This window comes from Natator depressus, chromosome 16 (genome assembly GCF_965152275.1).
Source record: "Natator depressus isolate rNatDep1 chromosome 16, rNatDep2.hap1, whole genome shotgun sequence".
Taxonomy (NCBI): domain Eukaryota; kingdom Metazoa; phylum Chordata; order Testudines; family Cheloniidae; genus Natator; species Natator depressus.
In genome coordinates this window covers 17468676-17494801 of record NC_134249.1, presented here as the reverse complement: position 1 = coordinate 17494801, position 26126 = coordinate 17468676, and the positions used below count along the sequence as shown (strand labels likewise).

At 45.4% G+C, this 26126-nt stretch overlaps 3 protein-coding genes and 5 non-coding genes across 11 annotated transcripts; 2 read left to right on the top strand and 6 right to left on the bottom strand.

Annotated features, from left to right (window-relative positions):
- Positions 1 to 34: 34 nt before the first annotated feature.
- On the top strand, positions 35 to 7015 carry SURF1 (SURF1 cytochrome c oxidase assembly factor). Of its 2 annotated transcripts, XM_074973770.1 has the most exons (9): positions 35 to 165; positions 1716 to 1797; positions 2241 to 2368; positions 2804 to 2886; positions 3918 to 4109; positions 4487 to 4559; positions 4976 to 5138; positions 5904 to 5985; positions 6358 to 7015. In XM_074973770.1, exons 1-9 carry the CDS (start codon positions 118 to 120, stop codon positions 6422 to 6424), a joined length of 918 nt encoding a protein of 305 aa, XP_074829871.1. In that variant the 5' UTR covers positions 35 to 117; the 3' UTR covers positions 6425 to 7015. The 2 variants fall into 2 exon arrangements, with proteins under 2 accessions (XP_074829871.1, XP_074829873.1); XM_074973772.1 differs by lacking the exon at positions 1716 to 1797.
- A 2488-nt stretch (positions 7016 to 9503) lies between these two features.
- Positions 9504 to 15274, bottom strand: RPL7A (ribosomal protein L7a). The gene is made up of 8 exons (XM_074973584.1): positions 15202 to 15274; positions 14151 to 14271; positions 13187 to 13336; positions 12069 to 12209; positions 11584 to 11663; positions 10891 to 11021; positions 10227 to 10296; positions 9504 to 9666 (listed from the first exon to the last, which is right to left on the bottom strand). Exons 1-8 carry the CDS (start codon positions 15202 to 15204, stop codon positions 9562 to 9564), a joined length of 801 nt encoding a protein of 266 aa, XP_074829685.1. The 5' UTR covers positions 15205 to 15274; the 3' UTR covers positions 9504 to 9561.
- LOC142000120 (small nucleolar RNA SNORD36) lies at positions 10370 to 10442 on the bottom strand. Its single transcript, XR_012642167.1, has one exon. It is a non-coding gene; the product is annotated as a small nucleolar RNA SNORD36 (small nucleolar RNA).
- Positions 11118 to 11198, bottom strand: LOC142000118 (small nucleolar RNA SNORD36). The gene has a single exon (XR_012642165.1). It is a non-coding gene; the product is annotated as a small nucleolar RNA SNORD36 (small nucleolar RNA).
- Positions 11848 to 11925, bottom strand: LOC142000119 (small nucleolar RNA SNORD36). The gene has a single exon (XR_012642166.1). It is a non-coding gene; the product is annotated as a small nucleolar RNA SNORD36 (small nucleolar RNA).
- On the bottom strand, positions 12291 to 12364 carry LOC142000123 (small nucleolar RNA SNORD24). The gene has a single exon (XR_012642170.1). It is a non-coding gene; the product is annotated as a small nucleolar RNA SNORD24 (small nucleolar RNA).
- Positions 13404 to 13478, bottom strand: LOC142000122 (small nucleolar RNA SNORD24). The gene has a single exon (XR_012642169.1). It is a non-coding gene; the product is annotated as a small nucleolar RNA SNORD24 (small nucleolar RNA).
- Positions 15275 to 16310: 1036 nt separating the features above from the next.
- On the top strand, positions 16311 to 25945 carry MED22 (mediator complex subunit 22). 3 transcript variants are annotated; one of them, XM_074974053.1, is made up of 5 exons: positions 16311 to 16465; positions 16989 to 17131; positions 18756 to 18836; positions 19468 to 19676; positions 24669 to 25945. In XM_074974053.1, exons 2-5 carry the CDS (start codon positions 17009 to 17011, stop codon positions 24859 to 24861), a joined length of 606 nt encoding a protein of 201 aa, XP_074830154.1. In that variant the 5' UTR covers positions 16311 to 16465; positions 16989 to 17008; the 3' UTR covers positions 24862 to 25945. The 3 variants fall into 3 exon arrangements, with proteins under 3 accessions (XP_074830154.1, XP_074830153.1, XP_074830155.1); XM_074974052.1 differs by having other exon boundaries at positions 24663 to 25945; XM_074974054.1 differs by lacking the exon at positions 24669 to 25945 and having other exon boundaries at positions 19468 to 19686.
- The last annotated feature ends 181 nt before the right edge of the window (positions 25946 to 26126 follow it).

The window sequence follows — 26126 nt, the reverse complement described above, 5'->3', positions numbered from 1 at the left end:
AGAGAGCAGCGGCCGGACGGACATCCCCGACTTCCGGTGGGAGCCGGAAGAGGAAGCAGCGGAGGCGGGGCGCAAGAGCCGGGGAGCGGTACCCCGCTGCTGCTCGCTGGGGCCGCCATGGTCGGTTGGGGCCGGTTGCTGCCGCTGCGCAAGGCCAGCTACCAGGTAGGAGCCCGGGGCCCCCTTCCCCGGCCGGGGCCCACAGCTGCGGTGGGGCCGGGGCTTGCCCGGGCTGCCCGGTAAGGCACAGGCCACCCCGCGCTCCGCTGCCAGCCTGGGCCAGGGGGCTGAGCGCTGTGTCAGGCCGCCTGCCCCTCGCTCCTGCCACAAACGGTGGGGGTGGGGGCGGGGGTGCTGGCACCCGGCCAGGCGTCTCCTCGCCCTGTCGCGGGGGCTCGGGGGCAAGGTGGCCATGGGCTTGATCTGTGCTGTTAGGTTGGGTGTATCTAGTCTGTGGGCCCCCAGGGTGTCAGGCAGGGGGGTGGGGGGGGGTGTATTATGAAAGACACGCGGCTTGTTTCCAGCTGTGATGCTCTGAACAGAGAGCTCTCAAAAACGGAGTGAGGCTCGCTAAAATATCCCATTGAAACATAATCGGGGAGGAGGGTACATTCATCACAAAAGGGAGCGTGTATAACTACTGCTGTAAATGAATCCCCGTCTGTCTGGTCTCTTAAACAGCACCCAGAACTCTAGTCCGTTCTAAAACCTTCTAAGGATACATTAGGTTATATTAGACGTGTTAATTATTGCATTATTGTTAATAGCACTGTGTGCCTCCAAAGTGCTTAGTTAATGTTCCAGGCTACATGTAAGCTTAGGCTGAACACATCCTGGTTGGTCTGCTTGCGCCTGCAGTCACTGCACCACTTCTGGAGCTTGTTCATTTTTGTCAGTTAGACATTGAGCTTGTGAGATGACTGAAGGACATAGATAAATGGGACATCTTGTGTCAGGGATTAAGCCATCCAGTATGATTTATCCAAATCTAAATGAAGCTAGTTCTAAAATACTGACCAATAACGACTGACCGCTGTCAATCTGTTATTAACCAACATGATGATGTTGGTAGGAGACAAAGTATCTGAGTCTGGCCATGTCTGTTAAATGGTAATATACCAACTGATTTAATGAAGCTCAAAAGTTATGAGGTACCAGAACTCTGATGGCATTTATAGCAAGGAGATGTTCCCAATCGTGTTAAGAAACAGCGTCCTAACTTTTTCTATCTGATTTCTAATACAGAATAACCTGAAGGCAAAGAGAAGTCATAATTGAACTATATTCCTACAATTGAAATTTGATTTTAAATTCTTTGTATTGTAATCTAAATTAGAACGAGTTAGGGATGATGGTTCAGAGGAGATCTACAATACCTTTTCCCCAGCAAATAAAATCAACTTATAAGGTCACTGTGACAACGATTATCATGTGGGGCCAATTGCAAAGCAGAGCAGCTACAACGGGGGTTCTCAGACTCGGGGTCAGGACCCCTCAGGGGGTCACGAGGTTATTACATGGGGGGGGTCACAAGCTGTCAACCTCCACCCCAAACCATACTTTGGCTCCACCATTTATAATGGTGTTAAATATATAAAAAAGTGTTTTTAATTTATAAGGGGGGTCACACTTAGAGACTTGCTATGTGAAAGGGGTCACCAGTAAAAAAAAGTTTAAGAGCCACTGGGCTACAAGATGTCTCTCATTTTGTTTAGATATCAAACTGTTTGGTCAGAAGAAATTTTTTTGGATATTCTCTTATTAAAGCACATTCTGGTCTGGTTCAGCAAAATAAAGGTAAGGGAGAATTTTTTGGGTCTTACTCCGTTTGTCTTATTCCAGAAGGTGTTGTATTTTGAGCAGCCATGTACCTATGCTGCATTGCAACAATATTTGGTATGAGGAGAGTGAAAAGAGGAACAGCTTCTGCTTTGGTATTGGGTAATTTATTTTATTTTAAATGTATTAGGATTCAATGTAATTAAAAGGCTATTGTCATAAATAGAGTTCTTTCACCCACCTCAAGGAATGCAGGGAAGATTAGCTAATTATAAAGCTCTCTGAAGATGAAAATCTCCAAGTATCCTATCAATAGATACCTCATATAATGTAAATAAAATAGCTGACTAACATTAAGCCAATAGAAAGGTAGCTTTGGAGCGTGTTCACCTTCTGTTTCTGATGATGCAAACCCTGCAGGAATTTAGCTGGGTCCTGTTTCTCATTTTAATGTATTCCAGAGATTTGCTTGAGACCCTGCAGATGTAGAAGTTCCACAGCAGCTTCTGCTAAATCTGAAGAGCATGTCTTATTCAAGTGGGGCCTTTTACTGATCCCCATCACCACGTTTTGTCTTGGTACATGGCAGGTAAATACCACCATTTCATTCTCCTGAGATATCTGAGCACTTAGGAAGGAGTAGAAACTGTTCAGGATGGTGCGTGGCCTAACTCCAAGACATGACCCTTAAGTGGCAACACAGAGGGTGGCCAACCCCCAAATTTGACCCCCCCCCCTTTTTTTTTTCTTTGTGTCTGTTGGCAAATTCCATGCAAGTTTGAGGATGGGAGATTCATTTTCCTTAAACCCATGTTTTAGTACTCTTTTTTTCTCCCTAAAATGTACTGGTCTCACTTTTCAAATCACAGCCTTTCCTGTAATAGACCAATGTGACCCATGATGGAGGAAAAAATCCTGATGATGATATGGAGTTCCCTCCCCAAATTGCAAGAACTCATTATAAACAGCTCCCATATATATGACACTGCTGTGCACTACTACTTGTGCGTTTGTGCATTCCCAGGTTCAGCGTCGGAAGTGGAAGCTAAAATTGATAGCAGATTTGGAGTCAAGAGTTGCATCAGAGCCTGTTCCTCTGCCTATAGAGTAAGTGTGAGAGTTGGGATGCTACTGTTTATTTATGTAGCTCCAACTATGTGCTAGGAACTTTAGACATAATCCTCGTCCCCAGGAGCTTACTAGATGACATACAAATGAAGGGATGCCGCAAAAAACAATGTGAACAAGAAGGGAAGGAAGGTAAATGTCATGTTAGTTCCATTATTTTAAATAGGGACTGGGAGCACGTCCCTGGGAGAGACATCATGCAGTGCCATAAATATACGCAGTACTTTTAAAGACACGCAAAAAGGCAAGGTCTCTCTCTTGTAGAGTTTGCAGTATAATTCAGACAAGTATGATGCACAGGATGACCACTCCGGGGCAGGAAGCTATTGGAGGTATTGCTGGGGATGAGATCCATAGAAGGGACAGTGCTTAGGATTCGATCCAAAGACCACTGAAGTCAATGGAAAGATTCCCATTGATTTCAGAGGGCCTTGGATCATGCCCTCAGTACCTGGGTTCTGGCCGAGCATGGAAACGGTTTGTCAGATGGAGGAAAGCGGTGTGGGAGAAGGGTTCTGTTAGATCACATGGCCATCCAATACTGAGTGTGAAAACGCTCCCAATTTGTGCAAATTCGGGGATTGAGATGGGAAGGGAAATCTCTCCTGTTGATTTGGCATCTATGTGCTGTGTTAGCAGGAAGCATACCCTCCTCCTCCCTGACTGGTGTTTGCCTAGCTGGGACACATAAGAGATGTTTGGGTGCAAGTGGCATGGAAGAGACTCAACTGATCTTTGCATCTGTGGATGCACTCAGAATACTACTGACTGATCTTACTGTGAATTGATGTAACCTTTTCTCTTGTGCTACTAAATTATGAAGCCAGCTGTTTATCTCAGGGACATTTTCTCCCCCCGCCTTGTTTCCACTGTTGCTGGTGCCTTCTTTGCTTTACTTGCCACCTTGCAAATTCGTCCGTGGGGGAATAACACGAGGAAGGAGATAAATCCTAAATGAAATTATGGAACTAACTGCATCTTTCATCTCCATGCATCATGTTTACCTGCAGCCCCATGGAGCTAAAGGAACTGGAGTACAGGTCTGTAAAGGCCCGAGGGTATTTCGACCACTCCAAGGAGCTCTATATTTTGCCACGTTCATTGGTGGATCCTGAACGAGAATCCAGAGAAGCTGGACGGCTGACATCCAACCCAGAGAGTGGAGCAAATGTCATTACCCCCTTCTACTGCACAGACCTAGGGTATGTTCAGATACTAACCAGAGAATCGTGTGTATTACTGCTGTGCTACAGCCAGGCACCTGAAACTCTGAAGCATGTGTTGCTTCTTCCTCCCTTCCAAAGGTTGAATTGCAGCAGCTGGACTTGTATAAATCATTCTTTTCCCCTTATAAGAATCTTCCTGATAACCAGTAGGGCCACTGAGCCTTGACTCCAAATTGTTGATTACAGTGGGTTTTAAATACATTTAACAGGCTAAAAAAAAGTGGCCACCAAACGCCTGGCTTGCTAATCTCCTTGGTAGGTAGTTCAGGAAGTAGAGGAAGGTGATTGGAGTTCTGCTTTTGCTTGTGAAGGACTTTTTCTTTTCTTCTCTCTGTTTTTATATGTAACTATAGGATCACAATTCTAGTCAATCGAGGATTTGTCCCTAAAAAGAAGGTGAAACCAGAGACCAGACTGAAAGGACAGGTAAGAGGAATAGAGTAAAGCCTCACTAGTCAGAGTTCTGCTCTGGGACTGTCTGGGAGAAGCTGTTCATATGCCAAGTAAGACCACTAGGTGTGTTTGGCACCAGAGTAGGTCACGTGACTATTCAATATCTTGAAGCGGAAGGATACATTGTACTTCTCAAAGCAGGTGGGCTTTTTCCCCCCATTGGCTTGAATGAATGTAGTGTTCTTTAAAATGAGAAACTGATACTGATCTGCCTATTCCCCTGCTACACATCTCTGTCTCAACCTGCGGCACCATCAGTTCTCCCTTCTGTGGGCCTTGGATGGTGCTGGAGTTTTATGACCCAGATAAATATTCACCAGGGCCCAAGGGAATTTTGGAAAGGTATAAGCTGCAAAGAAATCTGCTGTCTTTTTTTCCCCTTCCTTTAGATCCAAGACGAAATAGACCTTGTTGGAGTGGTGAGGCTGTCAGAAACCCGGAAGCCTTTTGTGCCTGAAAACAACATAGAAAAGAACCGCTGGCATTACCGTGACCTGGAGGCTATGGCGAGGGTGACTGGCGCTGAGCCCATCTTTATCGATGCAGATTTCAGTAAGACAAAGGGGAATCTAGCTCTTTGTCTATCTCCTCCTCAGTTTGAGAGTGGCCTAGTGTGTCTCTTGCCCTGAAATCTGTAATACCTGTGGGAGGCAGAGGAGTCCTAGTGCAGTGACTGACAGAAGTACTTTGCTTATTTTTCTTAGTGTAGAAATATTAATTTGCTAACTGGCTTAGACTTTAGTGCACTTCTCTAGAGACTTACCTCAGGCATTTCAAGACAGTAGGCGAGGCAGACAGGTATTGCACCTCTATCTTTGTTTCCTGTATTTTGCCAAGTTTAGTATCTTGAATAAGATTACCAGCGCTGCAGAATGACAGCTCAGTATGTAAAGGTGCATGAGAATTCTATGTTCTCACCTCCATTCCTTCAGCAAGGGGCCAAGCCAGCACCCACATAGAGATAAGAGCACCTGTTTCATGTGGCTGGGCTTAAGGAGAACGGCACCTGTTATAGAATGCTGCTGCTACAGCAAAAATATGTTTTATATTCACCATTGAGCTCCCAGGGAAGAGTCAACTCTACAGCTGCAGTAGGTTTTGCAAATAACTCAAGAAACTTGTAGGCACAGTGGGTAATAGGATGGGGAGATACTGACCCCATTGTAGTTCTGATTCTAGAACAGTCATGTGCGATGCAGACTATTAATTTATATTACCATAGCCCCAGTCATAGACCAAGACCCCATTGTGCTTGGTGTTGTACAAACACTATTCTTTAAGCATTTTTTAATCTGTGGCACGATATTGCACTTATAGGGAGCACAGTCCCAGGGGGACCCATTGGAGGCCAGACAAGAGTGACCTTGAGGAATGAACATATGCAGTACATAATTACCTGGTAAGCCTGCATTTACTATTACTTTAAGCTTCCAGAGTTTAAATTGGCTGACTTATGCAACACTGGGAGGACTGAAAGTGAGGGAGTTAACAGCATTGACTCGAAAATATCTGGCTTTCCTACTGCTTTGCTTTATGGCCTGTGACAAGTCACTTAGCCTTTCTGTGCCTCCATTTCCCTATCTGTAAAATGAGTTCTTTTAAGGCCTAATGTATGGAAAATACTTGGAGATCTGTGGATGGTAGATGCTCCAGTAATCCAAGTTGCAGCTACAGAGCAGTATAATATTGTCCGCCAACCCTCCCCCTTTAAAATCACCCGCTGAAGCTGTCTTGTTCCCTTTCTGACTGACTCTTCCATTCCCATTTGCAGGTATGGCTTATGTGCTGCAACATCCTACATGTGGTACAAAAAGTTCATACAAAAAATACCCCTCTGAGAGAAGGCCCCCTATGGGTCTTTCCTTGATGCAACACATAGAAGACCCAGAGAGAAGAAACTGGCCTGGCTGTGAAAGAACCAAATTCACAAATTGCAAGTTTCATTTGAGTCTTCATCCCAAGCTGGCTCTGGCCTATCAAGTGCTTGTTGTGGCTATGCTGCTCTGTAAATCAATACAGCTAGTGAACGACCATAAAACTGTTGATCAGATTCTGTAAAGCCAGATGTTCTAGCATCATGCGTCTGGCCACGCACTGGAAATTGGTTGTACCTACTTCTTGGAAGCATCGAGCCATGGTTGGGGTTGGGTAGGGCTTATGCTATCACTGCTGTGCCTGTTTTTGCATAAGGTGGGGAAGAAATATTTTCAAATTGATTGCTACTTTCACCTAGTGTAGGTGATAATTCAGGAAATGGTTTATCAATCACAAGGAGGCATGAGGTACAACTTGAGTATTTCTGTCATGATTGTGGAAACTATTAGAAATACCTCTCAAAGTTCACTCATGATCCAATGAATCAAGTCCTCTGGATTGTTTTGTTAAAGAATGCACTTTACAGGGGAAGGTTTGCAGATGAGGAAATAAAGGGCTCTTTGTACATGTGGTCTTTTGCTCTGTGTATATCTGAACCAAGAACTCACCATGTCTTATCAGCTAGGAGAGATTAGATCCTCTGCACTTAAGCTTCCTTAACTTGGGGGGGTAGGTGCTATAATACTAATAGTTGAGGTAGCCCTGGCATTACCCTGACAGTGTCTGTGCCCCACCAGTGCTGACTAGGGGGTTCTTTCACCTATCTTACCTTTGGGGCCCACTCTGGTAGATATGGTCTGGGCATGCCTAAACCTACACAAGGAGTGGGGGAGGATACACCCCTTAACCTTTTAGGCTAGTAGCTACAATATCTGTGCACGATACACAGGTTCAGCCCCCCTCTCTGCAAAGGTAAAGAGTAACTAACTTCCTTTGAGAGGCAGGGCTTAGGTAACATGAGTTTTGTAGCGGCTAACTTATACATACTAGCTTTTATGAATCCCATTCTTTGGTAGCTAGGCTCCCTCTACAATATTCAGAGTGTTAAGTGCTAAACTCTAGGTTGTGAATAGCAGTTGGCTAGTTCTGCACCTTAGACAGGGCTTCCTTTATATTAACTGATAAAAGCCTAGCTACAAAAAAGTGAGTCAGCATTTATCCAATAACCACCAAAAACAGCTACCTGTATCTAAGAGCTTGCCCACACAAAGCTATAATGCATACTCCAGCAGTGTGATTTCTAAAGCACACTAACAGTTCCCTAGTGCTAGTTGAAAGAGTACTACACTAAAATGCACAAGTAAAGGTTACTCATTCCAATAGCACATACTGTACATTCATTACATGTACAATAAGCTACTCTTGAGGGCACTCTGCCAAAAACTAAAAATTCTGCACACTTTAAAATTCTACAAATTTTGTCAAACAAACATGGAGGCTTCAGTAGAGCATTGGGGAGCACAGGCCACTGGCTGCATAGAGGGGGGGGGGGGGGAAGATCACTGTGCAGCTCCCAAGCATGGAGGGATCGAGGTGTGGGTTGAGAGGGTTCTACATGCAGCAGTCTGGGTGCAGGTGGTTCACTGGGGGAGTAGGGAGATCTGGATGCAGATGGGCTTGTTAGGGGTTCTAGGTGCAATGGTAATGGGACTCTGCAGGGGGAGGCAAGCTGAAGGTGGTTGGGGCAGGACAGAGCTTAGTGGAGGGTCCAGCTGATGGGAGAGTGGCACTCTGGGGTGGGGATCTGGGTCCAGCTGGTTGAGACTCACTGAGGAAGCAGTTGCCTGTACAAGGATCCCTCCCCCCTGCAGCTGAGAAGCCATGGGTGCAGAAGGTGGTGGGGAGGGTTGCATGACTACTTCCTTTGCTTACCCCTCAAAGTCATTTTTCTGCAGGGAAACAAGAAGCTGTGGAGAACAAGTTCTGCACAGGCTCAGAACTCCCCAGGAGTTTTCAGCCTCTACATAAAACTCAGAAATTGCAAACACTAAACCATGGAAAACAGAAGTGCCCTACTGACATTTGCTAGAGTAAAGCTTGAGCCTGTAAGCAGGCCTTGACAAGGCTTTTAAAAGGCATGATTTAGGTATGTCAGCTACATAACTTAAGGCAGTCAAGTGAAAAGAGTTTAATATAGCTAGCTTGGTACATGCTTAGTCATGTTTATTAGATCAAGCTTAGAAAATTAGAATGAGCTAGATCAGTGGCTCTTAAACTTTTGTATTGGTGACCCCTTTCACATAGCAAGCCTCGAGTGTAACCCCCCAACACACTTTAACACCATTACAAATGCTGGAGCCAAAGTGGGGTTTGGGGTGGATGCTGACAGCTAGTGACCCCCAGGTACAACCTTGTGACCCCCTGAGGGGTCACAACCCCCAGTTTGGGAACTCCTGAGCTAGATAAACTAGCTTTTAAATCACAGACCTGGCCTACAGTCATGTATCATCATAGCTTGTAGACAAACCATACCTGCAACCCCAATAGGGATTATACTGCTTTAGCAATACAGGTCTTGTGAAGGAGTATTTCAGACAAATCCACAATAAACGGCCAGGGGAAGGGACTCCTACAAGAGCCAGAAGGAAAAAAAAAAATCTCCTGTTTTACAAGTTGTGTACTGATGAAGTGCGTCACTGCACAGGAGCAGCAAGTTCAGTTCCTAGCTTTGCAATGGGAGTCCTGAGGCCCACTGCACTGCCACAGGTCCATTTAAAGAGAAAAGTGGGCCATACATACATGATACATTTAAGGTTAAATTTTCTGGTGAATTTCACCAGGTTTTACAGCATATATGTATTAAGGCAGAAGTTATCCAGGACACTACAGAAGACTGGCAGTAAGGGGTAAAGTGGTTTCTAGTTTAGTGAGTCTTTGCAGTAGGTTCAGCGGCTTCCTTCTTTTCGTTAACTGGGTTTACGCTCCCAGCACTAAGGGACTGATGAACACAAAATGGCTATTCAGTTCTTGTCTTCGCATTTACTTAGGACTCAAGTGCTTTAATACTAGCTTTTTCGAAACATCCCAGAGCAGATGCCATGCTGAAACACTGTTTTAGATTTTATTTTTTTATGTACAGAAAAATCTATGTCCAGTACATTTAGCCCAGCTTGGTGGCTAGTTCTTTAGCCTTGGCTTTCTCAAGCTTGGCAATGCGAGCCACTGATTTTGGCCCCAAGACATTACCACCCCAGTGACGTCGGATCTAGAGAGGGGAAAAAAAAAAATAGGTTAGGCACCCTTTCCCAGTAAGTCCAGCATAAGCTATCAGAATGATTAGTTAACCCTTTATCCCAAAGTGTGGAACTTTAACAGTTCAGTTCCTGCAAGTCACTGACTTCAGGTTTCAGATGTTTAAAGAATGTCTATATTTGGCAACTACATCACATCTTCCCCACATGATGGATTTACTAAGCAGATTGTGAAAATCACTAAGACTGAGAAAAGAATGGGTTTGAATTCACTGAATTTGTACATAACAGTGAAACATGATATGAACTGGTATCCTGGGAGCTGTAATTTTAACTCCAGGAAGCCCTGGTTCTGGAAGGCAGACTGCAAAGTTCCTATGAAAGGACCAAAAGGTGCTGTGTGCAGAGGTTTGGGCCTGTCAGACAGTTGGTGTCATTTATTTCTAGCTACTTGCATCTAAATCTGCACTGTTTTCTGCTTCTGTCCAGTAAGATTTTTTTCAAGGAATCTGGAAGTGTATGGGCTCAAGACGGATGTTGACACAAAAAGGGCTAGTGGCATGGAAATTCTTACCTCATCATATCTGTCGTTGTAGTTGGTCTTGACAGCCTCAACCAGCTTGGCTAGGGCTCCTTTATCCTCACTGTGATGAGATGCTAGCGTTAGTTCCTTTGGAACACCAACAGAAATAGCAGCCGCATTTTCTGAGGAACCTTTTGTCTCAGGGTTAAAAAGCTCTTAATGCCACATGATTTTTCAGGTGAAGAAATTCTATTTGCATCATTGTCAAAAGGTCCACCTTCATTATTAAGACTTCCATTTAGCATGGCCTCTCCATGCAGCAGACTGACAATACTTCACAACTATTCCCCCTCCCCGATAGGGAGTCGGGGCCCAGGCTCCAGCCCAGATGTCTACAATGCAATTCTAAAACCCCACAGTCCAAACCTGAATCAACTGTCCTGGGCCAGCTACAGCCATGCCATAGGTTGTACTGCTGTGTAGACATATCCAGAGTTAAAACCACTGTTAATACAGGTGTATCAGGCCCTATATACTGTTCAGTTTTTTAAGTCTGTTGGTACTTAGTCTAGAATAGAAATCTGGTGTGGCTTTTTCTTTGGAAGATGGTCTTCCCCTCCCACCCCCAATCTTTAACTAGGAGGATGGCTGTCTGCTCTCTGCTTCTGAGCTAATCAAATTTAGATTCTTAGAAATCATGAGAACAAACACTTACGGGTTAACTTGTGTGAAGGCAACACTGGTGCAGGTCTTTCTGTGGACCAGCCGCCCCAGTCTGGCCTTGCCCTTGATGATACAGTACGGAACTCCCATTTTGCGGCACAAGGCAGGCAGGAAGACCACCAACTAGAAAGAGATTAAGGATGTGTATGGTCAGAGGCCCAAGAATGAAGACTACCCTCTTGGCTTTGCAACGTGCAAATAAAAGGGTGGGCTTTGGCAATTGCTCAGGGTTAAAAAGCTCTTATATAGTTTACTCTTCATGGTTGAGTTTCAGGTGAAGAAATTCATACATCATTGCAATGGCCAAGCCTCACTATGTAAAAGCCAAGAACTCTACCACTAAGACCATTCAGTACAATTTGTTTTATTACATGTTGTACAGAACATGCATACAAAGTAACAGTAACAAATTTATCTCAGATTCTTTCAAGGTTAGTTTTACTACTTTATGCTGTTTTCTATAATGAAAAATGTCTTACTATGCCTTTGCCTGAGCTAGACTCCAAACCTGGCATAGCAAATTAATGCCAATTATGGATTTACCCTTTCCTAGCTCAATGCAGTTAGAGAGCTATGCTACTGAACAACTGATATTGCTCCAGACACCCCTAGAAGTCCATATAATAGAGGGATCTGATCAGGACTATTTTAGAACAGAGTACTTACAAAAGAATAAGCCACTTACCTCAATGGGATCCACATCATGGGCAATCACTACCAGCTGAGCTTTCTTGTTCTCTACTAGGGTAGTGACCGTGTTGACACCTGCAAAGAAAAATCAATAAAGTAAGGTCTTTGGTATGGCCAAGTTTTTGAAAAAGCCAACAGAAGGCCTTTGAGTATTACATGGCTTGTATACAGATCCACGATTCAAGGGACAGTCGTGTGTGGCCACCAGCTCCTACCGATCAAGATTTGCAAGAGAGAAATATTATATGGACAATCTGCTATAGCTCAGGGTTAAAAAGCTCGTTTTGTTTGCTCTTCAGTTTGCATTTCAGGTGAAGAAATTCATACATCATTGCAATAGCTTGTCCAAGTCATTGATCAATGTGGAGAAGGAAGAACACAAAGGAAAACGAAGTAGCCTACTCTTGTCAGTTGTAGAATAAGGCCTTGTCTCTCTAGACACCAAGGCAAGTTAAACACAAAACAAATGTAGACAGTTACCAGCTCTGAGGACAGGTGGTCTCTTAGTAGGAACATCCCCCTTTCCTGCAGCTTTCTGCTCAGCACGAGCCAGCAGCCTCTGTTTCTTCTCTTGCTTGGTCTCGGGTCTGTATTTGTGAGCCAGTTTCAGAAGTTGAGTAGCTGAAAGATAATCCAGATTCCATTAGTTGCCTTAAAGACAGGTTATTCTCTCCCCCCCCCCCCCCAAAAAAGATACTTTTGTGCATCAGCGATCTTGGTGGTGAGTAGTCATCATTAATGCTCAGATAGCAAATATTAAATCATCATCATCTGCACAGTGTTATCTTATTCTTGCACTACGCAGCTCCAGTGCCAATTTTAGGTTCTGCTGCTGTGCATGTACCTTCTCATTTGCATGTCACAAGTTAGATCTCTTCCTGGCACCCCTGCTTCATTCATACCAACATAGATATCTGCTCATAGTATCAGCCAACTAAACCCCTCTTTCTACAGAATCTATGGTTAAAGTGTGGGGCAACTTATCCCTTGTTGTCCCCCTCCTTGTAATAGAGGAGCACATTTTATATCAGCCTCCCAGATAACTAGTTACTCTGTATTACTTAGGCTGAAAATTCTTCTATACTTATTGCTCTTTTACAAACCATTTCCGTGTGTTGGCAGTGCATCTTTCTGACCTCCAGCCCCAATTTTCCCCTTATTCTAGCTGAACTTATCTGACTGCTGTTCCCTCCACAAGCCTGCACCCCAATCCAACTCTACTCAGGAGACTATCCATTTACAGTGATGCAACTGGGCCCCATACTTTCCATGTACACTTAAGGTACATACTAAGGTCCAAATTCAAGATCAGGACTCTTGTATTTTTGGGAGAACATGGAGGAGAGTGGAAATGATCTAACATTTCCCCAGACAGACAGTGAACCCTGACAATGCACAGGTGTGTTCGGATAGCTCTTGAATGGAACTACAAATTCCCCCTCCCCCACACAGATCAGTATCAGAACCTGCACAAAAAACCTTTCAAATCAAAGTAACTCAACATGTACATTTTTACATGTGAAGTCAAAATTTTGTTTTCTCAGACCCTCATTATAAGCAACTGGAACCAAGAAAGGTTTTTCAGATCTTGATCTTACCTGTTTGGCGGTCCAAAGCCTGGGTGAACTGGTTAATTGCAGGGGGCACCTTCAAACGTTTGTAAAGAATGGATCTCTGCCGCTGGAGTCTGATGTAGCGTGGCCATTTCACAAAACGTGTCAGATCACGCTTGGGCTGGATATCCTGTCCTGAAACACAGACCACCATTCAGATGCTCCAAAGCCATGTGAGCACACTATGGAGCACAGATAAGAGTGCATCAGCGATCTTGGTGGATATACATGTCAGCACTATCATTCAGATAGCAAATATTCTTTTGCATCATCTGCACACAGTATGAAAAGCTGCTGTTCAACTATTTTAGCAAACTATGCAGGGGGGAGGGGGGCGCACAGGTGGTGTCAGGTCTGGTCTCTGTTAAAACCAGACTCTGAGAATGTTTTCTACTACCATATTCAATCCCTGGTCTCCCTCCCCACCACTCCTAAACCCAAGATTTCTGTCCACAGCCTATTAGAAATGGCATTTCTATGAAAGGCGCCCATTTACACCACAATTAGATACTCATCTTATTTCAGACAACCATAATAATCATCCCATAATGGGATGATTTAACTGGGAATTGGTCCTGCTTTGAGCAGGGGGTTGGACTAGATGACCTTCTGGGGTCCCTTCCAACCCTGATATTCTATGATTCTATGAATATATATCCCTATCACAAGATAAACTCTGCTAATTGTTTAACAATGCTTTACCACCAAAACATAAAAGACACATCTACATTAGATTTTCATTTAGCATGTGGTGTCTGTGCAGCCAGTAAGCCTAAGCAGTTAACTTCACTATCAGTTGCAGGGGTAGAGGAAGTCCACACTACAACTTTAATCAAATGTTACAAAAATGTTGGTTATGCCTGAGACAAACACCATTACCTATTCAGAACATTATTTCTTGAACAGCAGCTGAAACAGTCCAAAGCACCCCAAATGCCCATTTACTCACCAATGCCAAAGTTCTTGGGCCTCTTCTCAAAGAGAGGATTTACAACCTTCTTGGCCTCCTGCTTCTTGACTACAGCAGGGGCAGGTGCCACCTTCTTGCCCTTAGCCTTCTTTCCTTTCGGCTGCAAATGAAAGAAATGCTGAATTCCCTCCATTCAAGCCATGCCCGCTTGGAGAGGCTTATGTTTGTTAAAAATGGAGCATATTAGTGTGCAGGTCTAGACCCTGCCCTTGCAGGGGGAGCCATGATGCCTCAACCCCCTCCTCTTGATTGAGACTCTTTTAAAGAGCCTCTTGTAAGAGATTTTGCTTGTGCAGATCAATGAGCCATTTTTCATCTCACTCAAACGTCCTTAGTCACAGAGAAACTCTGCCCAGTGCACAGCAATGCCCCAGCAGAGAGCTGCACCTTGTGTCCTCCAAATGGTGGTGTTGATGCTTTGCGATGGGAGCAAGAGCCCCCTCTCCCCCGCCCCCAGTAGAGACAAACTGGCTCCTCACACCGTCCTGCAGTACTGAAACCAGAAGTCATTATCTGCTCCGCGAGGAGACTATTCAGCAGGCAGACCCAGGGGGTTGGTTTGGACGCGGGTCCCAAGCCCCTGGGTCTGCCGCATCTGAGCCGCGGCATACCAGGTGGTGCGAAGGCCCATTGCTGGTTGGGGGCGGCTTGAACCTCAGCCCGAGGGGGAAAGACTCCGCGAGGGCCGGGAGTCTCCTCTGCGGGTGCGAGTCCCCCCGGCCCGGCACCAGAGGCACCGGCCTGCCCTTGTCCCCGGGGCCCCAACCCATCTCTGGGAAAGGCGCCCGCTAGCCCAGAGACGCGGCTCCTCACGGGCTACCCTCAGCCACCGGGGCCCTGCTGCAGGCGGCGGAGGCCCCGGCCGGCCCCGACTCCCGCAGACCTCGAAAGACAGCCCGGCCGGGGCCCTCCCGGGGGCCGCGCGTCTGCCCCGCCCGGTAGCGCCCGGCTACGGCCCCGCCGAAGGGGCGGATGGCAACGGATTCAAGCTCCCCCCAACCCGGGCCCAGCAGCAACCGCCGCCACTCACCATTTTGGATTGAGGTGGAAAAAGAGAGAGCGGGGCATGCTGGGTAATATATGTATGGAGCTGGAAATCCCGCGACAGCGAGGCAACGCGCGAGAGAGGCGGGGAGCAAGCGAGCCGGAGAGGATTTAAAGGGGCCGTGGTCTATTTTCTCTTAAAGGGGAAGTTGCCAACATTACCCTCTCCTGACCCCCTAGCCTAGGGGGTGGTGGAGCTGAAACGAACAAAGGACGGAGCTTGTGGACGCAGAGACTGGACTCAGGAGATGTTCTTGTGGTGACCCAGATATTGGATGCAAATAAAGAACCATGCACTATTTAATTAGGGGCATTTTAGGGAAACCCTGTTTCCCTGAGCAAAGCAGGTATTTTTCTCTCAAAAGTGTATTTCTACTGCTCAGTTTACTATTTAAAATGGTCAGGCGAGGTCCCTTAAAATAAGGGGCAAGTGGTCACTGTGTTGTTCCTTGTCCGCTGGAAGTGAATGGGGACGTTGCTATTAATGCATTACATTCCACAGCATGAACCAGACACGAATGCAAAGCTTAAAAAAGTTTTGCACCAGTTTCCCCCACCCCTGCTCAACTAGAGTTGGGCCATGCATTTACTTTGGAATGGGGCCAGTTTATGCTAAGACAGGAGCTGGTACCTTTTGTTGGTGGCTCTGTCTTGTGCTCAAGACAAGCTTTAATAATAATAAATAAAGTCTCACTAGCTCTTCTGGCTAGAAATTCTTCGGGAAGTGACAAATGGAGGGATATCTGCCGGACCCTTCAGACAGCCCAGCTTAAATGCTATAGGCCGATGCTTTCAAGGCTGCTTAAGTGGGGGGGGGGGGGAGGGAGAGAGAAAGGTTCCTTCCAAGTGATAAAGGTTTGGAGCAATTCTGCAGCTTCCCCCTTGCATGCACGTCCTTAAAGCATGTGAGGGGTGCCTTTTTAAAGAGCAGGGACTGCAGACATTCTAGTGTCTGACCAAGCAGCAAGTCAGGGACGGGGAGACAGACAGACACAGACACAGACACAGACACACACCCCACTGCTGCTTTAAAAAACGTGCTCGCTCAACTCTACTTGAAACAGGTCCTAAGCCGGGGCAAAGGACTGGCGTCTGCAGCAGCCAACCACCAGCGAAGAGGCGGCCAGTCTAGGGGAGGCGGGCGTGCTGATCGTCAGAGGGGCTTGCTCGCCGCGAAGCCCGGGCTGAGAGCAGCCGTGCTCGGGGCAGGTGGCGCCCAGGAGCGGGCAATGCCCTGTGTCGCTCGCTGGGTGAGTGGAGCAGAGCCTGCAGCACGCACTGCCGGCCGTGGCTGTTTCAAGGGAGGGTGCCGATGGATGGATCCCTGCTAGAGGGCTGCAAGTTCATGCACAGCCCTGCCTGCAGGGCGAACGCTCACTCCAGCAAGCAGGGAGGCTACTAGGTACCAGAGGGCTTGGCTAGGGGGACCTTCTTTCCTGTCCCCAGGGAGCTGGTTTGCCGAGGATGCTGCCTGGAAATATCTGTGGTGGACCCCTATAACGTCTCCCTGCGGCCCCTGACAGGAACTATTCGCCTAGGCGGATCTTTTGTTTAAATTGTTGTGTAGAGTTAAGACTGCATAGTGGCCCAGGCCTGCTCTTGTTGGTCAGTGGGAGTAGAATTGCAGCCCTTACTGGTTAGGGTAGGGAGAAGAGATTGGCTTAGTGGGGTTGTGACTCCTAGTAAAATTAGGAGTGTCACAGGAAGCATTTAGATATGCTGGTGTAATGCTGGGCTGGGGCTTGCAACAGGCTCTCTCTTCCTGCCTTTCAGTTACAATCTAATTTAACACAATGTCACAACAACGAGTCCTGCCTCAGAGTAAAGAGACCCTCCTACAGTCCTACAACAAGAGGCTGAAAGATGACATCAAGTCAATCATGGATAACTTCACAGAGATCATCAAGACTGCTAAGGTGGGTATTTGAAAGAAGGCCAATGAAGTCAATACTCATTTAGTAGCAGTCAGAGCAAGGCATGGGTTTAGAAGTTTTATTTCCATTAGTTAGAAGAACCCTCTAATCCTAGAGAAGGGAACAAGTGTCTGTACATAACAGACACAAAAGTCTCATGTAAAGACGGGTTTTTTAAACATTCCCTCCCTTTCTACAGTTAGATTTTAAGCAAGCTATCTGAGAAGAGTCAGTTTTCTGTACTACTTAAAGGAACAAATTTCCTCTACTAACATCACATTTAACAACTATATATCAAAACACTCTTACCCCAGATGTATACATCCTGGAGATGACTCCAAATAACCTTCAGCTTGGAGCACCTTCACAGTTGTGGGGTCCCTAAATCTTTGTCAACTTGCTTTGTCACTACAAAATCAGTGTCTCTATATTTCTTCCTCCTTTTTACTTAGACTTGTTAACCACTCTCCCAGCCTATAATATATAGAACAATCCTCAGGCCTGTGACCAACTAGCATCGTCCCCACCTTCTTACACCAGCTTCCTCATGTAAAACACCTGTGTGTGAGGCAAAGGCCAATTAGCCACTCTGGAAAAGGCAATACATTGCAGATGGGGATTTTCTGACAGCACTAAACAAAAGAATAGATCTGTTCATCCTGAAAATAGCTGTAGATAATCAGCAAACTTCTGATCTGACTCCTTGTTTTCTAATGAACTAATAGAGACTAATTAGCTCTCTCGCTGAAATCTAGAGCAGAGGTGGCTCAGTTTGAGTGCTGGGGAAAAGTGATCCTTGTCTATAATTTTTTGAGGTGCTTTGAGATCCCTTTGGATGAAAGGCACCATAAAAATGTAAGGTTATAATTTAGGCCCTGATCTTCCAGTCGGTGGGACTATCTACATCCTAATTATGCATTTGTAGGACTAGATCCTAAGGTAACATGTGTTGAAATATAAACGTAGATCCAATAATTTTGCTCAGAATGATCGTTACACTGATCTGAAGGGTAGAAATACCAATCCAGCTCACAGGAAAAGGCTGCATTTGAAAATTAACCAGTGAGATGTAGGTGGCTCATAGAGATGCAGCAGTTGAAGCTTTCACTTCCTGGAGTCAAATTCTACATTTATGCATCTATTCTGCATCTACACCAAGCTTAGCCTTATTCTTCAATGAGGCTTTAATAGCTTTGCAAGGGGTGAGGGAAGGTTGATGCCAAATTTGGCCTCCTGAGTTTTCAACAGTTCTTTTTAGCAGGTTACTAGTGAACAGCTGCAAATTATGCTACTCAGTTTTCAAACAAACAGTCCAATCAAACAAGCTGGAAGTGCTGGAAAATCAATGGTGGGAAGAATCCAAGAAGACAGTCCAAGGAAAACAGAGAGGCGAACATTGTTCTGCACAGCAATTGATTAACATGAGGGAAGAGATGGGAGCTCAACAAATGGTGCACTCTTAACTCTGATCCTACCAAAAGCATCTGCTAGATGGGATCAGGGACATAAGCCCCTTTTATATGTGGTATGAACTGAAACAAGATATTCTTTTAAGTAATAACCTCTTCTGGGATGCAGGAATATTGGGTGAGCTGAAGACACATGGCTTTTTTAAATTAATTTTTAGATTGAAGATGAAACCCAAGTCTCTCGAGCAACCCAGAGTGAGCAGGACAACTATGAGATGCACGTCAGAGCTGCCAACATTGTAAGTACAGCTTGTGTGCCAAGCCGGCGTGCTGCATAGCGGATCTTGTGTGTTCTGTGCTCTGTTACAGCATCCGTGAGGAGCACTCAGAATACTAATGTCAATTACTGCCAGAGGTGTAATCGTCACTGGGTGGCTTTCCCAGTGCAAAGGAAGGGAGTGATTTTTCTGTTTGCTCTGGATTTCCCTTTCGGTCCCAACCCAAAGCTACCAACTTTCACTTTTAGAGCTGCCCAGTTTTAACTGGTGAGGCCCCTGACTGAAATCCTACTCCTGGCTTGCAATGTTAATACCTTCTTTTGCCTTTGGTTGGTGACAAAACATACAGTTCTGGGTTTATACTACTGAAGGCTGTGCTTGCCTGTGGAACAAAAGAACATCATTGTTCGTGCATAGAGTGCCAGAAGGCTGCATAGTTCCCATGGTGTGCATGGACAACTGTATTGTGCTAATGCATTCTTCTCTGGTACTGCAGGCTTTTGGCTAGCATTTTAGCCAAGTTGCTCCCATGTTGCAAAGTCTGGTATCAGGGGGCTGAGGGAGCAGCCCAGCAGATCATGTTGCAGAGCCATGGTAAAGGACCCCAAAGTCACTTTGTGTCCGTTTGCTTAATATTTTATCACCTTGCAAGGTCCGAGCTGGCGAATCCCTGATGAAGCTTGTGTCTGACCTGAAGCAGTTCTTGATCCTCAATGACTTCCCCTCCGTGAACGAAGCCATTAACCAGCGTAACCAGCAGCTGCGGAGTGTGCAGGAAGAGTGTGACAAGAAGCTGATCTCGCTGAGGGATGAGATTTCCATTGACCTGTATGAACTAGAAGAAGAATATTACTCTTCCAGGTACAAATAGGGCCATGGACTCCCATGTACTAACAAGCCTCCTCTTGTCTCCAGCCCTTTCTGAGAAACAGGATAGGAGAGCAGATTGTCCTTAAGACACAAGCCTAAATGGATATTTCCCCTTAAAATTCACACCTGTTTTTAATTAGATCAAACTTGTCTTCTGCAACCTAAAACCAGCTATCGAGATGCTAAGCAGTCAGGCTGGTATGGGGCAGAGCCTCTTTCTGTGCCAGTTCTTTCACAAGTGTCTTAAACTACATAACATGCCTATTCCTTGTAGCTCACCCCCACCAACTGTCTGAAATCTGTTTAAAATGGACATTTAAAATTAACTAAAGGGACATCATCAAATAGCTTAGAATCAACATTTTTCTATCTCTAGCAGGGTGAGAGGGTTGGTGGTTTTTTGTAAAAACTTACCACTAATGTATCTTTTGTGAAATCTTTTTAAAGACTTTCAATAGAACATAGGTTCTGGTGGATACAACTTTTTTCCCCTCCTAATATTGTTGCAACCCCCAACATCGCTAGTTAATGAGGTCCAGTAAATGAAAGTGACCAGAATCCGATCTGAAAGGGACTGGTTTGGTTGCACTGTCCAAGGTCAGTGAAGTGCAACAAATTCTAATAATTACAAGCCACATCTAAACACCACAGACAAGTTAATCAACAGCATAAATGGTAAAAAGCAAACTAGTTCTTTAAACTTCTTTCACTTTTAATAAGCTTTGATAAGATGATCTTTTTTTAAATTTTATTATTTTTTAATTCCCTAAAATGTTTAGTGGTAGCTACAGATGCTCAAGTCAACTGGAACTTAGAAAATCAGGCCATAATTTACTGGTAATGCAGGTATTTTAGAAATAAATGTTAGCCCAACAGTGTCCCTTTAAAATTGATGTGTTATTTTAAGAAAATTTACCTTTCATAGCTGGGAAAAGGAGAGCAACAATTATAAAAAGATGTCTTAGGACAGTGAGAGGCCCACTAAATATTTTGGAGATGAGTGGAAAGGGAGTTGAGTAGGGTTACACAATGCTGACTGATCTAAGCAAAAATTCTGGTCTTAACTGGGGTCAGGACTTTATTATTTCGTAACTTGATTGGACAGCAAAGCAGTGGATGTTGTCTAACAGGGGTGTGTGCAGTTATGGTGACCCAAATGTGAGCCTGTGATGTGTGTATGTGGTATTGTAACCAGACACTCTGGCATGTACACTTGTGGTTCTAAAATGGTTATTTTAATCTTTGGACCAATGGGTTCTGACCATGCTAGTGTGGTCTTTAATCTACCTAGCTCTGAAACTGCACTAAGCAATCATTCCTAGCAGAACTACTGTCTAAGCAGGAGTGTGTGGGGGGTTGTCCCCTCCCTCCCCCCATTGTACCAAATCAATCCATTCTTCTGTTTCTAATATGAAGTGCTCGTTTGGTGAGAAATCTTGCCTAGAATATAGAGCTATGCTCTCTTTAATGACGCCTCATGTCCTGTAGCTGCACCTAGTGTTTTATCTACTGGTCCTTGAGCACTTATTTCCTTTTCCTTCATGTGCCATCGGCTACAGTTTTTAACCAATCTTTATTTCTGCACCAAAGAAACATGTGAGTGTTTAAATAGAAACAACAAGTGGCTTATTCAAAGTGCTTTTATAAATGGTCATAAAGATTTTTTTTTTAACAGAATTTTACTGTCTGATGTGGAGAAAGGGGTTTCTATTTTGTATTAAAGCACACATGGCTGTAGGATGTTAATTATGTTTAAACGGCTGTAAAGACTCAGTGTGTACCTGGAGAGGGCGACATGAAACTGATTCTGAGAGCTCAGCTGGGGGTCAGTAGCTGTCAGCTCCTTGTGCTGTCTAGGATCGAGCATATAATTTTGTGCTATAGTGGCCCGATCCTGCTCTCACTTAAATTGATGGGAGCTTTGCAGTTGACTTCAGTGGGAGCAGGACAGTAGGATTCCACACAACCACCATTCCAAATTGCTCTCTCAATCTCTGGTTTCCGTTGGTGGATTTTCACCATCCCCAATAGATAGAGCTTTAGAGTTTAACACTTGAAACACTGTTGTTTCCTGGCATCCCTTTGGGTGAAGCTGCAGAGCATTGCGTTCTCTGCACCCAGTCTGTTAGCCTCTGGCTGGTCCCTGTGTATTGCTAGGGCCCAAAAGTCCTTGTGCAGACAAAACTCCTGTTGACTTTATTGCTTGTCTGTGAGAGGACTATAGAATTAGACTCTGTGCTTTTGGGTAGGTGTCACCTGGAAGGGCATGTTCTCACTCCCATCACGGTAGCAGGGGTTTGGGAGACACTCTTGCCCTATACACTGGAAAATACTGCGTGTCCGTAGGGTTTTTGTTAGTAAATATTAACTTCATGAGGAAACTTGCGAGCCAAGAATCTTTCAAAGCAACTCATATGCTTTTGTGTTCTAGGCAGGTGCCTTCCCACACAGTCCCAATAGTGTGCCCTGGGAGAGCATTTAACATCTCCTTTGGGTTCACATCCAGCCAAGCCTCAGGGTCCTCTCCACTGGGAAGCTAGATGGTGCCTTGCAGAGCCCCATAGCAACTATGAACTTTGGGTTACTGGCTGGAGAGCTGTAGTGTAAATTTTGAGGTCTCTATAATTTGGAGGGAAGGGGGGTGGTCAGGGAGGAGGAGAAGGAGAGATGCCCACTTCCTTTCCAGAGCTGCATTCTACCCGGATGCTAGGCTGAAGAGTTCTTAGTAGTCCTCCAGTGTGAGGTGTGCTGGACACCAGACCCTAGTGCTCTGGGATCCAGTCCTGAGGGGCTGAGATCCAGGAGTAAGGGAGAGAAATGGTTGGTGGATTCAGGACTAATTAGGCCCCAGTCCTGCAGTCCTTCATGTATACCTCAGTGGCAGCTTTGTTTTGCATAGTCACTGCAGGATGTGGTGCTAAGCCTTCATACCCCAATGAAGGGACCTCACTTGGTAATAGTACAAAAGCCCCAGATGCTAAGCCCCCACCCCTCTTCTCTAGCAAACCCAGCGGGGCAACTGCTGGGAAAGAGATGACTTGGCATTGAGTGAATTCTCTGTAACTGCCAAAAACCAAGTGTCTAAAATCAGTGACCTCCTCATGTGCTTATTCCCCAAAGATGTAGCTCCGTGCACTCCAGCTTGCCTTCTCCAGCCACCTGTGGCCGGAGCTCTGAATTCGTGGTCCACCACTCCCGTCTCTTTGAGAGCATGGCTTGATGACTGGAGGGTGGGTTTGGAGTTCAACCTGTTAGACACATCTCTTCAGTTCAAAGTGTTTAGTCTCTTTTTATATTTTTTACTCTTAAAATATTTCCCAAAAATCTCTATTTGAGTCTATTAATGGTAAAACAAACCCAAGGGGTCCAGTGGTTTTCTTGATTCTGTTTTATTTATTTTGAACACAAGCTACTTCCTGTTCCAGCACTCACTTCGGTCTCTGGATGTCTCTTGCATGGGCAGCTCCTTCCTCTCTTCCAGCGTTTTTTCCTCTATTTTTATTTTGGTTTATAGCCCTGCCACTGTGCATCCGCCTCAAACTTCAGAGCAGGACCTAGGGCAACACAGGGACAAGAGATAGCCACTGACTTAGGAACACAGGATTTGCCATAACTGTTCACCTTACTGGTCCACCTAATCTTATACCCTGCAGTGGTCAACCACTGTCGCCTGCTTTTTCAGAGGAGCTGAGCACACGCAATTCCTGTTGAAGTTAATGGGAGCTACAGGTGATCAACGCCTTTGAAAGTCTGGCCAAAGATGCTGCGGGAGAAGGCATAAATCTCCCATAAATCTTAGCCAATCTTGTAATGCTGGAGATGGGGAAGGGGAGGTGTCCTGACCCCTACAGTGATCCTGCAGCATGAGACTCAATTGTCCTTTTCTTAGCACATAACTTTTGTAGCTATTAGTCATAACACTAGAGTAGGGGAGAAGGGGATAGAGACTTTGGGTTTTTTTGGTTCTTAACAAAAAGAATGGAGTGATGATCTTACAAATACAGACCTTCAAACAATTCAGTGACAATCTAGTAATGCTCCTTGAAAGAACTTAAAGTACATTTTTTGGTGGGGTGGGGGGAGGTTGTTTGTTTTTTGCCCCATGGTAGATCAAGAATAACCCTGATTCTAACCACTTACAGCCCAAACTTTTAAAAACTTTTAGACCTGGGTTTGAGAGGTGTAGAGTACTCACAGCTCCAAGCACCTGGAGTTGTGAGCACACTCTGCTTTTCTAAAAACTCAGGATCAGATGTCTTAAGTTGGGCACCCAAAATCACTAATGAAATTAGGGCCGAAGGGCCTGATTCTCCTCTTGGTTGGTTCCTGATCCAACTCTCAGTGAAATTGCCAGGGATGAAACCCTGGCCCCGCTTACGTGAATGGGAGTTTTGCCATTGACTTTAATGAGGCTGGGATTTTGCCTCAGGTGTCTTTCCTTTGACTTGAATGGGAATGAGAGTGGGAGCACACACCAATTTCAGACTGGAGTAACACCACTGGCTTCAGTGAAAGGACTCCTGACCCTTCCCAGGGCAGTGAGATCACACACCAGCCTGAGTCCTGTTAGGGAACATCAGTGTCACGAGACTCGTGATAAAGTTATGATCCACAAACATGATGTCCATGTATCAGGGGGTAGCCGTTTTAGTCTGTATCCACAAAAACAACGAGGAGTCCGGTGGCACCTTAAAGACAAACAGATTTATTTGGGCATAAGCTTTCATGGGTAAAAAATTCATCTGAAGAAGTGGGGGTTTTTACCCACGAAAGCTTATGCCCAAATGAATATGTTAGTCTTTAAGGTGTCACCGGACTCCTCATTGTTATTATGTCCACGGATGCTTTTGCCATTTTCTTAACACTTTGCTTCTGTCTTGCTTTCTCTCCCCGCCTCTTCTCCCCCCCCCCCCCCCCCCCCCCGCTCTCTGATTGCAACTCCTGTCTCTCCTTACTGGGGTGGCTTGTTCTGGAAAGCTACAGTCTATGTGACACCAATGATCTTCCTCTGTGCGAAGCCTACTGGAGAGAAGACCCTGCCGTGCTTTCCCCCGAAGGCCTCTCCATGCCTCTGGCAGCTGCCACGGCAGAGCAGAGCACTACAGCCCCTCAGAGCTCAACCCCATCGCACCCTCACGTGAACGGGCACGGGGCAGGCCCAATGGAGCACTCCTGAAGAGGATGCCGTGCCCGCTGAGCACACTCAAACCAGTGGTGCTGAGCTGCTGGAGTCTTCCCAGCTGCTGAATTGAGCCAACTTTCTCCCACTGCCGGAATAGCATACTGTAGCTGTGTTTGCAGGTCAGCTGCTGCCGTTCACTGGATATCAGCAGTGTCTTCTTCACCTCTTGAGCCGCGCCCGTGAAAGTGTTCCCATAGGGCTATGGTAGAAGTAATAGGCCAACAGGAAACTGACAGCTGTAGCAACTTTGAGCTAGGATTTGTCTTATGTTACCACATGATGGCTACATGTAGAGACCATTAGGAGCATGGAGTTTGTTTCCATGTGAATCCCAGGTTGGGAACATGTTGTTGCGCTGTGCAGGAATCTAGTGTATTCTGGTTCTGAATAGGAAATTTGGGTCAAGGTTTGGGGTGGGTTTTTTAAGTATTTATTTCTTCCTAAGACTCAAGTTAACCAACATTGGGGTGCTTCCTATATCAGTATTCTCAGCCTCTTCCTCTTCTGGGGAGGCACTAAAATGACTTCTGCTGTAGTTTACAAGAATAATAACCTCCTCAGTACTTGTATATAACACTCTTCACCCTCAAGGTGCTCTGCAAACTTGAATCCTTGTGCTCAGAAACTACTGAGATGAGAGAGCTAAAACTACCTGGACTCCCCAGAACACCCCTGCCACAGACATAAATACTATTCCCATTGAAGTGCAAGGGAAACTGAGGCAGCAGTGCAATGACTTGCCCAAGGCTATAGTTGGAGGCAGTGTCAGCGCCAGGATTAGAATTAAGGTCTCTCTGGCTCCCAAGTGGGTGTTCTCTCATAGCCTGAGACCACTGCAAACTGCTTCCTCCTTTCAGTCATTTAAGCTAATTCTACTTGTATAATTGAAAGAAAGTATTTGAAATGGGATGTAACCATTAGATCAATGTCCAATCATTGTTGAACTACTGGTGTACCCAGAATGCAATTAAGTCCCTGGTCAGTATTCTACTGTAGCTTCACACGTCTCTGTGGGGTTGTTTTTCCCCCCACTCCATTTGTTTTGTAAGTAGATGGCTGAATAAAACTAACTTTGTTTTGTATAATTTTTAAAGTGTGTGTTTTCAGCTGCAAGGGGCGGCTGACGTGAGAATCTTGTGTGTGTATGTAGTGAGAAGAGCGTTTCCCAAAATGTTCAAAGCAAATATGAACCACTCCAGCTCCTCTTCCCACTGACACTGAAGTTGGGCTATGCAGAAGGGTTGATTATTGCTCAGCTG